The sequence below is a fragment of the Rhea pennata genome, chromosome 10 (assembly GCF_028389875.1).
Source record: "Rhea pennata isolate bPtePen1 chromosome 10, bPtePen1.pri, whole genome shotgun sequence".
NCBI classification, from domain to species: Eukaryota; Metazoa; Chordata; class Aves; order Rheiformes; family Rheidae; genus Rhea; species Rhea pennata.
The window spans coordinates 20203005-20219865 of record NC_084672.1 but is presented as its reverse complement, the minus strand read 5'-3'; the positions used below and the strand labels follow the sequence as shown (position 1 = coordinate 20219865).

General features: G+C 40.4%; 1 protein-coding gene across 10 annotated transcripts in view; it reads left to right on the top strand.

Annotated features, from left to right (window-relative positions):
- Positions 1 to 10646, top strand: part of DAPK2 (death associated protein kinase 2) — a 46841-nt gene extending 36195 nt beyond the window's left edge. For all 10 annotated transcript variants that reach the window (XM_062583768.1, XM_062583769.1, XM_062583767.1 and 7 more), the window contains 6 exons: positions 590 to 719; positions 1915 to 1963; positions 2654 to 2680; positions 5694 to 5846; positions 8171 to 8216; positions 9070 to 10646. In XM_062583768.1, coding sequence (XP_062439752.1) covers positions 590 to 719; positions 1915 to 1963; positions 2654 to 2680; positions 5694 to 5846; positions 8171 to 8216; positions 9070 to 9711 — 1047 coding nt within the window. In that variant the 3' untranslated portion in view covers positions 9712 to 10646. The remainder of the gene's footprint in view (positions 1 to 589; positions 720 to 1914; positions 1964 to 2653; positions 2681 to 5693; positions 5847 to 8170; positions 8217 to 9069) is intronic.
- Positions 10647 to 16861: the final 6215 nt, after the last annotated feature.

Below are 16861 nucleotides of genomic sequence, written 5' to 3'. Positions count from 1 at the left end.
AAATGCAGGTGTCAGGGTGTGACATCTCCTTCCAAGAAGACCCTTCAGGACAGGGGTGTATTTTCTGTTTTAGGGGGGGGGACAAGATATACTAAGCTTTCACTTCATGTTATATCACCATGCTGCTGAGCAAATGGTCTAGTGACATATTCTGTCAAGTCAAGCAAGTACATACAGTTGTGTGAATAACTTCTGTCTCACTGTGAAAACAAGGTTATCTTGGCTGCAACCTGGCAACAGCTATCACTAACAAAATAAGCCTAGAAGTGCTAACGGGAAGATAGAGAGAGGGAGATTTTATATGGGATAATAATAAAGACAATAATGAGAGGAAAGTATTACTTTTGTTAGGCCTGAAGCTTACAGATTTGTTTTGCTGCTCTCCAGTTCTTGTCCTTTCAGTAACATCACCTTTCACAACTGTCATCCCTTCATCAAAACAGTGAATTGTATATGGTTAGGCACAGGCATGTTCTTGTTTTACAGTGTTGTATACGTGAGGAAAGAAAGATCTGAGAACTCTAGGCCTAGATCTGTTACTTTCCCAAGATACTATAATAACAAATACCTATGTTTTATTATTTTTTAGCCTGAAAACATTATGCTTCTAGACAAGAATATCCCTATTCCACACATCAAACTTATTGACTTTGGCCTGGCTCACAAAATAGAAGATGGTGTTGAATTTAAAAACATTTTTGGGACTCCAGAATTTGTAGGTGAGTGAGCGATCTGCTCCTTTGGTTTGTATTGCAAGTTCCATGAGAAAGGTGAGACACCTTTCCCAAATCAAGAAGCCAGGCATAGGAGTAGTTTTCATCTCCTGAAGTAGCTGTTTCTATCTCCTATTTATTAATGTGACCTAAATCTAGAGGGTCACATTCTTTTTCTGGAACAGGAGAAAGATGCTTTCTATAAACAAGACCTGATGGTCTTGTGAGAGTAGCTTGCTGCCAAATAAATATTGAGACACATAATTTCAGAATAAATTCTAATTTTCTACCTGTTGTCTGAGGCCAGTAAGTTCTCTGCATTGGAGTACATGGGTTCATAATTACATGAATATCACTGTTACTGCTTTCTAGATAAAACTGCTTCCCACTGCATACCTGCTGAGTACAAAACCTTCAACACCCCTTATATTTTTCCACCTGGTTCTCTCTTTGCTGCTTCCTGATCATAATTCTAGTCTGCCTAGATTGGATTTTGGTTAATCCTGCTCCTTTTTATCCTTTTAGTTAGGAGTTTGAGGGTTTGGGGTTTTTTTTGATTGTTTTTTGTAAATCATATTCCAGTGAAGCACACTGTTACATGAACTCATACTGTTTCAGCGCTGCCACAGACACATTTTCTCATCGCAGTACCTCGCCTTGGTCGTTTCTCCTACATGCAGACTTACATGGGGATGTTTCTCAACCAGAAGGTGTTTCCCTAAAGATAATAGGGTTTAATGTGGATAGCAACCTAGGTTGGCATGTAACTTCAATCTCTTGCCTGAGGGCTGTTTCTAACTGGCTGGTAGAAACTAGCTTTAGTGGCACCAGTTAAATGTCATTCTGAAAACAAAACAAAAAACAGGACAAAGCTTAGATTCTTAGGAATAATGGTATCCTTGTTAGGTGAAGTCATTTGTTATTGCAGGCATGATTTGTACTGTAGTTAGCGTATAGCTGCCTGACAATTATTCTTGAGTTGCATTATGCTCCATGTTACTCTGTGTGATCTCTTGCGGACACCTGGAACTTGATTCCTATCAGAATTATAAACAGCAAGTGCTCCTATACCTATTTCTCTCTCTCTTTCTCTCTCCCTCTCTCTCTCTCAACAGAGGTAATTCTTGACCTGCCACTCATTCAGCCTGCTACAGTTATTTTTTTCTTTAGTTGCTGATGTTTGATTAAATATCTCTTTCAGCTCCAGAAATAGTAAACTATGAACCACTTGGATTAGCTGCAGATATGTGGTAAGTTTTTAGCTTCTTTTTGCATGTGGCTCTACTGTTAGTTTTTCCCAGTTTACTCTGAGTAAAATATATTCTATCACAAAGAATTAAGAAAAAAGCACCTTAAATGCAGTAGTTAGTTGTCAGTTCTTTCTGTTTTTATGCATTCTTTATGAGAAAAAGATAAGTATTTAACTTTTGCCAAATTACAGTGAAAACCATTAATGATGGCAATTAAAGAGTTAACAATGTGCCACTGCCCACTGCAGTTGAGCACTCTTAAAAGACAACATGTTCCTGCAACGCCTGTGACAGCCTTACACTGCATGCAGAGCAGACCTGCGTACTAATCTAATCTGCAGAGAAGGCAGCTGAAGGAGGTCACCCCAAATAAAATATCTTTTCTTCTATTATTTGTATTTCTGTTGTGCACAATGACTAAAGCTAATAACTTGCCTTAGTAGAAATGTATAAAAATACATTTTTATACATTTGACCCCAAATATCCATATCACTTGAATTTATATGTAAAAGTCACATTTTTTTCCACTGAAACACCATTCTTTTTTTCAAAAAAGATATTAGCAGTCATCTAAAATCATGGCCCTTCTGCCAGTCTAGCAGTTGCTATTGTCTTTTTCATGTTGCATGCATAAAAAGAATACCTGTGATATAAAACACCTGTAATTAGTCTCCTCCTTTGTTTTTTAGGAGTATAGGAGTCATCACCTACATACTGTAAGTACAATAGTAGATTCTCTCCTGTAGAAGTGCTCCTAAAGCTCTATTGCGTTTATAAAACACAGCCTTTCCCTTCAGTCATGTAAGAAAGGAGATGCACACAAGGTGTGGATGGTGGCTTGTCTAGTGGGCAAATTACCTTCTACAGCCTTTTCAAATTTAAATGAAAAGAGGTAAATGAAGCTGAGGGCATTATGGACAGTCAAAAAGCAAATCTCACTGGCATCACTGGGCATGTCTGCTTCTTAGGGAGCTCATCAGCTAGAAATGACAGAGAATGAAAAGCCCAGCAGTATTTGTTAGTTGGTCATAGGATGGTTATAAGCCACCTTTGTGTTGAGACAGTAGAAATAGAAAATGTAGTATTAACATTTACCAGGTGAGGTATTTCTGGTGAAAGCAGGGAAGTTGCAATTTGCTTGTAGAAGGCAGCAGTCTAGATGATTAGGTATAAATCTGGTCACTCATATTCAAAAAGGGGAATTTAAGCAGAAATGGGATCAGAGAAGGGCGGCCAAGGTGGTCCACGAAGTGGCTCACCCTGGTGCTCCTGCCCCGGGGCTCTGCTGCTGCTCAGGGCTAACATGCTGCCAACCTTAGAGAAGGTGCCCACTACTATTAGAGGGAATTTTGCATTACGCAGCACTGGGCTCAGTACAAGTAAAGGGGTTTAAAGGGGAGGGATTGCTTTCCCAGTGTGGAAAATAAACAGAGTGCAATTACATCCACCCTCAGGCAGTGCCCACAGCTTAGAGCCCAACAGTCTCAGTGCAGTGAAGTCCCTTCTGTTGTGTGGTGCAGAAAAAATACAGGAGATACTGGATGAGCCCAACCTCAGGTAAAGACATCAGCAGTCTGTGTCATCAGTGACACATGTACTTGACAGAACATTAAACTCTGTAAATTGCTATTTATGGATGTTCATAAATGATGGGAAGAACACTTGGGAGTTGAAGAACAGCAGGTTGGAGTTCTTACCCTGTGATTACAGTGAGGCATGGATGTCCAAGCACTTTCAAGAGTTTTTTTCTGTTGCAGTAGAGTTCTGTTCCGGAGGCACAGTAATGAAGTGAACGGATCTGTACTGTAGCCAGTACCGTAGATCTATTTTACCTAGTTGGCTAGTAAAGATTATTATGGTAAGTAAGCTTAAAAGTAATCCTCTCTAAAAAGAACATGAAAAAAAAAAGCATGCTCTTTGTGAGAGGCGGGGTCTGCTTAGGTGGTATGGCATGTAATAGAAATTTTTATGCCTTAAGTAGTACTGCCTGTTAATTTTATTGCTTTTCAAAGAATCCTGAATTCTGAATAACTGGGGTGTGTATAAAGATATATATTTCAGGAAACATGGTAGCGTTCAAGTGGATGCCATCATCAGGTGTAGAGATCAAAGTGCTTACAAGTCCTTAAACCAGTAGCTGGAAGAGTGATTCACTGGGTTGGACTGTGAGCACGAAGCCTTTATCACGGAGGCCTGCTGTTGGGCAGAGACAGGTTTACAGGCACAGAGTCAGGGTAGGCCAAAAGCCGCTTAGGTCAGACGTTAGGATTTGAGACTCCTCCATTTGACAGTTCTCAGAACTTCTCTGTGGTTAACAGAAATGGAGCAAACACTCAAGGGAGAGTAAGTAAAACCTGTTAAGCAATGAGATTGACTGTGGCTTATGGGGTGAATTTACTTTGTCAAAGACAGCCGAAAGCACCTTACGCAGTGCCTTGCTGTGCCTGCAGCTTGCATCCTTGTGTGACTGGGGGGAGAGGAAACAGCTTCTGCACTCAGGTGGTGGTTCTGTGGATAAGACCCACTTGTGGCAGCTGGAGACTGGGCTGAATGGCCAAGGGGCTCCCATCCAATTTTATGCTTAGCCCCAAATATCCAGTCAACATGGCAATACAGACAGGGTAAAAGGTCTTTTGATCAGGATCACGTAAGCAAGCAGTTTAGTATTTGAACCCTCAGTTTACATCCCAAGAGTTTGAGCCTGCTGCATCTTGAAGCTATGTTATCAAAGCTTAGACACAGTAGATAAGAATAATAGCAGACCTGAAGGTTTTAAAGAAGGATGAGATCAATTTCCGTGGTAAAAATAACATTTCCTGTAAAGCAGACTTTGCAAGTCAGCATTCCTGTGGGCTGAGGGAGGGAGGAAAGGGATGGCAGGGCAGGAGGAGTCTGCACTGAAACTGGAGTTTTATGGAGCAAAGGTAAATAGTCATCCAAGATGAAGGACATCAGTCACAGTTGAGAGATAAGCAAAGCAGGATGAAAGCTTTATCTGTCTAAATAAAGACTGCTGAATGCCATTTTGTTATGATGATGTCTGCATTATACCCTTGCAGCTGGAGCAGAGTGTCAGTTGAATGAAATTTTGCAATGTTCAGGAACGGCTGGAGCTTACTGTAGCCGAAGTCCCTTTCTTAGTTTGTGGGCTCATTTTAACCAAGTTTCCCCCTACCTCTCCCACAGCATTTGAGGCAAGGCCACACGTCTGATTTCCCCATCGCATATTGCATTGTGGTTCCATCTGAGGAGCTCTTTTGGGCTGAACCCACTGTGCCCAGAAGTCAGTAAATCTGTAGGGAGAAAAGCAGTAGGATTTCTCCTACCCAAGGAAAATCTATAGATACACCATTTCATCTGCTTGACTTGGTAGAAGCTTTTATCTGGCAGTGCTTGTGGGTCACAGCGACAGAGCCTCTCCTCAGCTGAAGCTTTTGCTACTTTGATTGGTGATGGCTTCCATGAGACACTGAGGGTGGGAGAACCTCTGCATTTCTCTCTGTGTGGGCACACATCACTGCTGCACTGGAGACTTTCAGGATGAGTCTGACTCATAAGCACAAGTATAATGAGCCAAAACTGGGCCTGTTTTTTTCCCGAGTGGCTTCGCTGCTCCATCACAGAGATCCACAAATGTCCAGAGAGAACATTACGCAGCCGTAGTAGTTGCATTAGAGGACCTCTGCTGTTTATTTTTCCCATTGATTCTTTTTTTTATGGCTTATTTAGGCTTAGTGGTGCATCGCCTTTCCTTGGAGAAACTAAACAGGAAACGCTTGCCAACATCACAGCTGTGAATTATGAATTTGATGAAGAATTTTTCAGCAATACCAGTGACCTAGCAAAAGATTTTATCCGGAAACTCCTGGTGAAAGATACACGGTAAGGGAAAACTCAGAGTCCTCTGCCTCTTATGTAACTCTCTGAAATGGAGCCTGCTGAGTAATCTGCAAAGCTTTCACTGTGGTGTGTATTGTCATTCAAGATCAAGATAGGAGACAAAGTTCTGCTGCGCCCCTAGGGAACTGCTGCATCCAGAAGCCCTAAAAATAGCTCTGTGCCAGCATTCTCTGAGTATGCCAAAACCTGACACTCACCTTTGCAGTGGACTTTCTATTTGAAGCTTAAATAGTTGCTATTTGCTGTTTCTTAGAAGCCAAGCTCTGCCATCTTGGAGTTAATGTGTCCGTGGTAAGAAATCAAGTGTAGGAGGAAGAAAGATAAATATTGAACTAAAAAAAATCTTAAAAAAAAAAAAAAACCACTCACAGCTGGTGGTTCTCAAGCTGCTACTATGCACAGGATATTTCCTCTGTTTTATTTTTCTTTCTATTTGTGCTATGCATTTGTGGTTTGGTTCCTGTCCTTGTTGTTTTTCTATTTGATTTCTGGTGATTTTTTGATAGATGTAGGCCCTAACCAAAACAGAGACCCCATTCAAACTTGGCCCTGCAAGAAGACTCAGTCCCTATCCCCAGAAAGTTTATGCTCTAAACAGACAGAAAGGGAGGGCAGGAGAGGTGCTGAAAGAGGTAGATCATTACTGAGGAGCATGTCTGGATCATGTTACTCCTGAAAGAATATGTTATATTGAATATACTGTAATACCGCCTATGATGGCAAGTATATAATAACCTGTATTTTCAACTGGTTGCATGTTTTTCACACTGAGAAGCTTTATTTATTTGTTTGTTTGTTTTCCACTTCTCTAACAACTCCTATGAAGGTATCAGCTAAAATGTGTGACTAAGAATATACAGGCCAAGACTAACCCTGTTAGTCTTAGATGCTTGTTGAGATCTCTCTCTCTGTGTACATTCATGCATGCACATGTGTGTGTACTCTCTCCCCGTCTCCACTATGTTACTGCTGAGCTGCAGGTCATCATCATAAGTGAAGCTCCACAGAGCAGAGCCCTGCAGCCAGGCTTGCTGGAGAGTAGAGCTGCTGAGAAATGTTTTTTTTTTTCTCCTTTTGGAACTGCAGTCAGAATAGATAGAAGAATGAGAAGCAACTTCTAGCTCTTGCAACCAAAATCTGCTCAGTTAAATTTCAGTTTCAGGACTCAATTCTCCCCTGACTCAAACCAGTATAACAGTGGGTAGATGGAGGACTGAAAATGGTGTACAAAATCTCTAGTGTGCAAAATATCAAGTTCTGGGTAACTGTCACTCCAGTACTTCACAGCTTATCATGGACTACTTGCAAGGAGGTTACAAAATATGGCCCCAGTACTGCAAGGGTGGAAAAGTCTGTGTGTGCCCTCATAGGGGACTATGTTTGCTTCTGCTAAGATCATCTAGAACGTGTGTGATAGGTATGTAGAACTTTATTCCCAGTTCCTGAGAATCACAGATCTTATTAAGTTTCTTTCTTGCTTTTAATAAAGTGCATGCAGAAATAACATCTCATTCCCCATGCCCTGTTGTTCCTGAAGGGTAGTGAGGCCATTGTAGTTCATTCTAATGGCTTCATTAGAGAAGAAAATAGATATTAGGAGTGTCAGGAAGAAACAGGCAAGCTGTTCAGCCAAGATGCCTGCAAGCCTCAAGCCTTAGAGTAGGTTGGAGTAGGAGGGGGTTTGATGAGAAGTTTGCACAGGTCCAGCAACCTCCTTTTCAGAAGTGTCATGTCAGGAATATTGATATTTTTCCTATATTCAAAGCTAGTCCCTGCACAATGCTGGGCTTCTGCCTTTGATTGTCAATGCTAATAGAGAGTGCTGTTCACAAACTGCAGCAGTTCATGAGGATTAGGTTTGAACTACTCAGAAATGTTGCTTTCAGGATATGGTAGCTCCAGGGTTGATATAATAACATACTCTGAAAGACACTTGATGTAATTAATACTGTATGCCTTGATTCAGAGACGGTGAGATTAAGGGTGCATAGAAAGTATTTATTCTCAAAGCTTGCAGAATAAATAAAACAAAGCAATGTTTTATCATTTTTTTATAGAGAGGTATGCAAAAATAGGCAGATTTTGACTCTGCCTTTAGGAATTAAAATTGAGTAGAGGGAGGATAGGTTTTTACTGAACTGCACACAAATAACATGCCTTATCAAGAGACGTAACTCTGGATTTTGAGAACTAGTTCTGGCATTATCTTGATGAATGCTTTATTGTTCATACAAAGCCTGGAAGAAGTCTGGGTCAGTGGACGTGTGTACAAGGTATTTCTTACTCAAATCTGTATTTTTTTGTAGGAAACGGCTTACAATTCAGGAAGCTCTGTCTCACCCATGGATAACGGTAAGACCAAATAGAGAAGCAGATCTTGCTTTTATCCATGAGCAAAGCAAAGATAGTGTTCCCATTGTTATTGGTGTGTTAAATGGAAAATTGATCTCTAGATGTTTAGAGCCTCTAGGAGTCTCAGAAAAATTCACTTAAAATAAAGCAGTCGAGTCTGACTAAATCTTTGGATTTGTACAAACCTTAATCATGACTTCTTTTACTACCATAATTCTCAAAAAGAGGGGGGAAAAGCTTTGCCATTTGTTGCACATACAGGATCCTAAATTAGATTGAGCTTTGCATTTTTCCATCCTCCTTCACTATTTGCATGGACATATACCACATCTTTGGTGTAGTGCTTTTCTTGATTTGAAAGTTGACCGCAGCCAATGCGGAAAAATACAGTTGTTGTACCAAGTGTGTTGATTTGCTTGCATTTATGTGTGTGTATGGGTTTTTTTCATCCTAAACATTGCTTGCTTTTGTGGATAAATCTCTTACTGAAAACAGATTTGGCTAATCTCAGCATGACTAATGAGGATGTTTGAAATCCAGTTTTTGCTCTGCATTGCAGAAAGCATTAAGTGGAGTGTTTTCAAGATTGATAGTTTTGAGCCTTTTAACTGCTAAAAAAATAACATAAAAATGAACTGGAACCTTTTATTCACACTTAGCACATTGGAATGACTGCACATTGCTCATCACATTAGTTTTTTATTTTCTTTTAATCTAATGCATGAAGAAAAATCTGTGGGAGCAAAGAATCTCCCAGTGTTGTGGAAATTCAGGCTGCATCCTTTGATGTGTAGAGTTTGAATTACTGCCCTGTCTTGTAAATGTTCAGTAATATTGGTTCCTCTATCTGAAGCTGAAAGAAGAAACAAAAGTCCAAGAAAACAAGAAAGTTGAGAACACGCAGTTGAAGACTAAACGGCTAAGGGAGTACACCATAAAATGTCATTCAAGTATGCCTCCCAATAATACCTATGTCAACTTTGAGCGCTTTGCCCAAGTAGTAGAAGACATTTCACTTATGGAACGGGGTTTCAGCGCTTTGGCTGTGTCCCATGATTCCTTACAAGAGGACATCAATGCTCTGGTTTCCATTTATGATGAGAAGGAAGCTTGGTATAAAGAGGAGAATGAAAGTGTGAGGCACAAGCTGTCTCAGCTGAAGTATGAATACCGTAAAATTGAATCCCTGAAAAGACATCTGCAAGATGATATCAAGACTGTAGGCACCAGTCTTACAGGCATAACTGGGAAATACACTGATCTGCAGTGTCAGTACGAGTCTCTAAGTCGAGAACTTTCTGAGGAACTGAAGTGGATCCAGGACTTAATGAGTAGTTTTCGAATGGAAAATGGAAATGAGACCTGTGTGAATGGAAACTTTGACTCTGTGTTCAACAAAGATATTAATGAATCGGTAATGGAGCTGTTAAATAGATCTTGCTGTGAAGAATTCCTTGCAGGGATGAATCTTGATGTGGCAGAATCAAATCATTAATGTTGGTAGATCAGATTAGGTGCAGAGTTTGCATGTTTTTGCTGTCTGCCTTATTGTACAGCAATAAATTCTCAGTGCATAATTTCTACATAAAAACATCACTTACTACTGAAATAGCAATTCTGATACATGGCACAAACCACTGACCAAGCCATAAACTTAGTGGTTTGTAGTGCTGTTTTCCCATGTTCCGTGTATGAACTTACAGGGAACTAGATTATCACGATGGTATGGAGCACTTTTAACCTTACAGGCATATGCACTGACTTCATCATATATGCAGCTGCTGGAGATTACTAGGTAATTAAATTGGAATGAAGAGTAGTCCAGTCCATTCTGACTGGAGATCATGTGCCTGGAAACCTGTAAAAATCTCATGGTAGCATCTTTGGCTGGGTGAAGAAAACAGCCATGTAGACCTGCTGCAGATAGTTCTACGGAGCAGATGAGAGAATTTCTTACAAAGGTTAAATCTGTCCTGTAAAACAGGGTAAATGAAGCAGTAATTTAACATTTAGTACTGTAAAAAATCTCCATGAAAATAACTGCTGATGAAAAAAAAAAAAAATGTTAAGATGATCTTTTTAGGCCAGTTAGGCAGGGGTCAGTCTTTTACTATCAACAGGTGTTAGCTACTGATTAATCCTTTTGTTTAAAATCCAATTATGTTTCCTATCCTGTACCAAAGAAATTCTATTTAAAAGACAAAACTGAATTTGTAATGAACTCATCAAATAACTGTGTATGTAATTTCACTGTGCAAATATTAATTTGTCAGTGATGATAAGCAATATCATAGAAAGCAAACTGGAGGTCTATGATGAAGACGACAAAGCAAACAACTAACTTAATCTACCATGTGGGATTTGAGACCAGTGTTTTTGTTGTGAAGATTTTTAAGTGTTAGAAAGTAAAAGAGTTGGCCCAAAACTGAATCATGTCCTGCTGTCTTGTATTTCAAAGAAGTCACCTGATTATACTGCATTTATATTCCTAGATGTACCTGTCTCATTTTTGGACTCAAATAGTTCTTCTTGCAGGATGCAATGGCTCCCTGACAGTGTAAGCAGTGAATGAAAAAAGAGATATTAAGCATCTATGTGCTGGAAAGAGATGTTGGGCCAGGCTTTGTAGCTGGTTTACAGCCCCTTTGCTTAACTGTGTACATGTGCTGCAAGGTGACTGTTACCAGCTACAAGAATCGATGAGCCACAAGGCAGACATCCCTGCACTGGTGCTCAAAGCCATCCGGAGGGGCTCTGGATATACATCAGAAAGAGCCCACTCTTCTTTTCCAGAAAATTAATCATCTAACTAGATTGAATTGTTGTTTGTTACAATAAGAATAATGGTTCCTACTCTGAGATAAAAGATGACAGCACGCTCTCATCCAGTTTGTAGAGTACAGTGGATCCAAAACAGCTGCGTCCTCACAATGGCACAGAGACTAGTGAAAATTCAGGGTCCTGAAAACAATTATTTAACAGTGGTGGGTGTTAATCATGTCATTGGGCTTGGTGGGGGATGGAAGCTGGATGTGCTCTCTGCGGTATCTTACCTTGCGCAAGAAGTGAAGTTTCAAAAGCGGCAAAGCAACTTAGCCACGAGATGTCCCTAGCAACCTGATGTTGACGTTTGGGGAGAATTGGGCTCCAGTGTAACTTGGATTATTTTGACAATCTTACTCATGTCCATTTTGAATTCTCCTAAGATGCTTCATTTGTCATTTCTGGAGGTTCCTTTGAGCTAGAAGTCATGCAGGTTCCTGTTCAGGGGAACCAGAACACAAGGTTTTTAGTGGGGGGGGGGGTCAGTTCTTAAAAAGTAATTTAAAGCTTGGTAAGAGACAATGTCTGTACAAAAACCTTTCAAGAAAGAAATTCTGCCTTCCCTCAGCTGTGATCCCACATCCTCTGTTCATGTAGATTTTCTTTGTGTACAAATGTACTGACACATAGAGAAGGAACATTAAATGAGCCCAGTCTGTTCCTGAGGGTATCTGGTGAGGTTAGTGTTGCTGTGACTCAGTCCAAGGACCTGATGCTTTGAGAAGATGTTCTGATGATCGAGAAAAACCACAAGGTCAGTGCTTTGCAAGCTACTTAGAAATTGAGAGGCAGTCTTTAGCAGTCTAGAGTGCTGTAAAGCAAGCTATTTTGATTCAGTGATGGCTCTGCTGCTGAAAGGGCACTCAGAAATTTTTCGTGATGATTTTATGGCTAACATTTAACCAGTGCCATTTTTTTCCACTTTGAATTGATTTCTACTAGTGTTTTTTGTTGTACCATGATAGCTGTTTGCAGCATGAGAAAATGATATTTAATGTCTAAATACCAGGTTCTGTTTTGCACAAATGATGTATACATCAAAATGAGAAAAAGACCTGGCTGGCAGCTTGTAACTGGTAACTCCTTTAATTGCTACTCACTGAGATGTATGCAGGGTTTTTTTTTATTGTAGATGGAATTTCACTTTCGATATTCACTTACAGAAATTCCAAGGCTGGGCCATCTTTAGAAAATAATATGAAGCAAAGCAATGCAAGAGATCCTGTTTCTTTTTCATCCTCAGGGATTTGCACACATCTTTATTCGAAGACAGCATTTGCCCCTAATTTCCCAAGAAAAATATTACTGGAATTGGCAATTCTATGTTCTCCTACAGTTATGGTCTTTTTATCATACTCACCCACAATTTGTCATATTTAAATTGTTTTCTTGCCCTCTGATGACGTAAGCATGCTGGATTTGGTGTAAAATGCTGCTAGAGAAATATTCCTCCTTTGTAATACACCAAATTTCAAGGATCTTCACGGTGGTGATGTGGATTTCAAAACCAAGAACTTCCATTTGGAGTGGAGCTGTCTCTCTGTTAATCAGGCTGTAACTGGCTAATGACAGATCTTCAAGCTACGTATATCTGGCTCTTGCAACGAAAGCATTTTCTAAAAATCTACAATGGAAAGATGTGAGGTCTTAGCTACTACTGATCAGGTATTTGGTGAATCTCAATCTGCACCTCCTGTTTAAAACACAGTGCGTTGCTGTGTTCTCACTTTTTTCTTAAAGTAAAATATATAGAGTGCATCAACAGGAGTACTACACCTATGCTGCAGGGCCTCTGACAAGTTATGTTCCACAACTGTGCACTTTTTCTACACTGTTGGTTTCCAACAAACAGTGCTGGCTGTTGGCCAGCATAGCATTGGAGGAGAAGAGTGAGTTTGTCGTCTCATGAACATTATCAATGATTTTTCTGAGAAGATGTTTAATCCTCACTGGTGTGTTTTTCATTCTGCTTTGGTACTCCTTCTTTAATTGGCTGCCTTGTTTGCGTTCTTTTTCAGTCCAGTGTAAACATTTATGCATTATTCACCACCTACATAAGCAAATCAGAACTGCTGGGATAGTTGTAATCCCATAAACTCCATAATCTTTGAAAGGCTGATTTTCAGCCTTTCTTTTCTCACTTCTTCTAGATCTGTATTAGCACATTTGTTTTTTATCTCATTACTAGTCAGATACAGTTGTTTCATCTGTGCAAATTTTGATGTGGTTTTGGAATTCAAAGGTGCTTCATTTTGGGAAGGACTGTGTTTCATGACTTTCAGGACATCTGCTCCTTGACACCAGACTTGCACCCAAAATTGTTAGGCGTGTGTCTGAATTCTGGTCTATCTTTCTTTCTTTCCATTTCTTAGTACTCAAATATTGCAGTTCTTTCCTCTTATATTTACTGACAGAGAATCAGTATCTTGTGCTCTCATACTCTGGGTATGGCTAAAGGAGAAAGCCTGGGTGAGTCTTTTTAAGTATGATGTGGCATGTATCCTGATTACTGATGTTAAATCACAGCTAACATTCCCCTATTTTGTTATGATGACTTCACCAAAACATACTGGGACAGGTCTGAGGAAGGGCCACTAGCATGATTAAGAGACTGGAGCATCTGACATAACAAGGAGAGGCTGAGAGCACTGGACTGTTCAGCCTGGAGAAAAGAGGGCCTTCCGGGGGGGATCTTATCCATGTGTGTGAATACCTGATGGGAGGGAATAAAGAAGGCAGAGCCAGACTCTCCTTAGCCATGCTCAGGATGAGAAGCAATGGGCACAAATTGAAAAACAAGAATTCAGATTAAGCATAAGAAAAAACTTGTTTACTCTAAGGATGGTCAAACACTGGAACAGGTTGCCTGCTGCAGTTTTTATCCTTGGATATATTCAAAGTGGGCATGGTCTTGGACAACCTTCTCTAGCTGATGATGCCCTGAGCAGGGGATTTGGACCAGGCAATCTGCAGAGGTCCCTTCCAACCTCACCATTCAGTAATTCTGAGAAAAGCTTTTATTCATTGCTTGATTCTGTTCCATGAAAATGTAATATTTCCTGGCACATCCAGTGCTGACCAAAGCTGGTTACAGTTCTACTTTTCTTGGGCCACCTTTTACTTTTGTTTGCCATCTGTCAGTCTTAGACTGCAGCAGATTCCTCCCAGCTGCAGGTTGCCTGAGCCTTCCTGTGATTTGGATAACCATTCAAGGTTTTACTTGCCAACTTGTGGGACACAGGAAGAGGGCTACTGTTTGATAACAGTTTCTTGTTTTGGTTGTAGAGTACATCTAGGGCTCTCTGTTATTCTGTTTTTCACATTCACGTTAGTGTTCCATGCTTTCCATGTCAGATCTGAACTAATGAATGCCTCAGGCTCATCTATGCATCTTTGAAGTCTCTGACCACAGAACCATTTTTTTTTCTTTCCTTCCATAATGATTAAATCAGACTGATAGAAAAAGGTATGAAAGAACAATTCAGAAAAGACATGTTAGAGTAAAATGAATAACCTCAGACTGGAATATAGGAAAGGGCTCTAATGTATCCTTCATTCTGAAGTACCTTTATAAAGGACAAAATGTGGAAATCTGTCTGTGAGCAATTAGAAGGTAGTGTGGGACGTTAGCAGTGTGACGATACTGGGTTTGTTTCTGTTCTGTCTTTATTTCTAACCAACATGTGTAAACCCCCTGAGAAGCAGTGGGCTGCAAAGGTGTTGATGTGCTGACAACAACTCCATCTCGTCTCATTTCTGTCAGAACCCTGAGGAACCTTTTCCCGGCTCTCCTAGGGCCTTTCAAAAAGACAGACATAAATAAATGCCAGCTGACAACATCTTAATCCAGAGAAAATGGTGCAGATGTGCACTTCGATGACTTTGCAAAGTGGAAGCATCACTTTATGTCTTCTAGCATCTCCTTAGTTAACTCCCTCTTTTGTTTGGCTGTCCTTCATTCTGTCCTTTGGCTGGAAAAGCTGTTCCTAGGCTTTTTTTTCTTTTTTTTTTTTTTTTTTTTTTTTTTTTGGCTTCTGTGTGGATCGTTATGGAAAGGGTACGTAGAAGTGGAGGTTGGAGTCAAGTCTGTGCCACAGGACGTGCCTTAGTGCGCCAGGACAGACAGCTAGAAAGGAGCAGCAGTGGAGCCCTCAGAACAGTTCTGCACACGGGGCCAAGTGTGATGAATGGACAAACTGGAGATGTTTACTGCGGACAATTTTGGGAAGTTTGATTAAAATTAGTGATTTAATTTTTCCTTCTGCTTTTACGTGTATGAATCTACAGCCTTTCCAGCATCATTTTCAGTCAGCTCTACAACAACAAAGAAAAGAACCTAATGTATTTTATGTGCCAAAAGGAGCCAAGCAATAAACTTGCCATTTCTTATCTTCCAGCCAGTGGACAAGCAACAGGCTTTGGTACGTCAAGAATCTGTTGTTAACTTGGAAAACTTCAAAAGACAATTTGCCAGAAGGCGATGGAAGGTATGACAGCAGGCCTTTAATCGCAGTCACGTTAGGCTTCCCTAGCCTGATGGGATCAGGGGCAAGCTAGGGCAAGGTGCTGTAAAATTGTAAGATGCAGTAGATAAATGTGTTTGGGTATGTCTGCACTGCAAGTGTGTTATCAAATTCTCATTCTTCCCTCTCTCCATAGCTTTCTTACAGTATTGTCTCGTTTTGCAACCGCTTATCTCGTTCGCTGGTGAAAAAGGTCCTAATACAGGATGAAAGTTTGGTAGGTACTTTTCACAACTGAGGAGAAGGGAAGGACCTAGTTTACTGGGGAGTGAATTTTGCTGTCCTCATACAGGCACACAAACTAACAGGGCGGCAGTGGTTTTGAGCAGAGATCAGCTGTCTGGAAAACCAGAGCATCCCTCATTTGCTGTGGATGCTGCATTTTGAGTTGTGCTATTGCAACAGAAGTGTTAGGCAAGTGATTCTGTAAACCATAGAGGTGCTGGCCACAGTTGTTATAAAAAGGAGCAGCATGGAGGCTGGAGATGGTTTTTGGGTACCATAGCAGTGACCATGCTGTCTCACTGAGAAATCATCAGTCTTGGAGAGTGTCTGTACTGCTCTTGTGGCTGACGGAGAGATGAAGGATGGGGAGCCCTGCAGTGCGAGTGGCCTTCTGCAAAGAATCACTGTGATATTTTTGTTAATTTTACTAAGAATAGTTGAACATCATATTTAGGAGCATGGTGTCTCATTTATGCGACTGAAACATTGTGGCCTTTCTATTTCAGAGACATTGTGAAAGTGACGGTGAGGATCTTTCACAAAGAAACACCACTCACCAGAGGAGAAGCAGCATATCATAGTGTAATTGGAATTCCACAGGCGAGAGGCAGAGGAAACTTTCATCCTTGCTGAAAAAAGCTGCCTGACAGCAGACCTTGACTTACTGTCTGAATCCTTGGTATGATGCTTCTCACTTCTCAAACTACACCAACAGCTGGAGATTATTATTAAATGTCCACTGAGTATTTTATAAAATTGGGGATCTGAATTCCCGGGGAAATGCCACAGCACAGACAGCACTGGAGTGCTTTTATATGTTGTGCTTTTTGCTCATGCTTCAACTTATTTGACTTACCAACTGCACTCAGGACATAGGGTTCCTACTGATGATCTTTTCCTGCAGCGTAGCTCAGATTCCACACAATGATCAAGACTGTGTGCATTATTACTGCAGGCAAGGAAATTGTTATCGAGTCTTGAGGAAATTTGGTATGCAATTTTTATTTTTGTTAATAGTATAAAATATTTGGTGGCAGATATCTGACAGGTATTGTTAGCTCTATGCAGTAATTA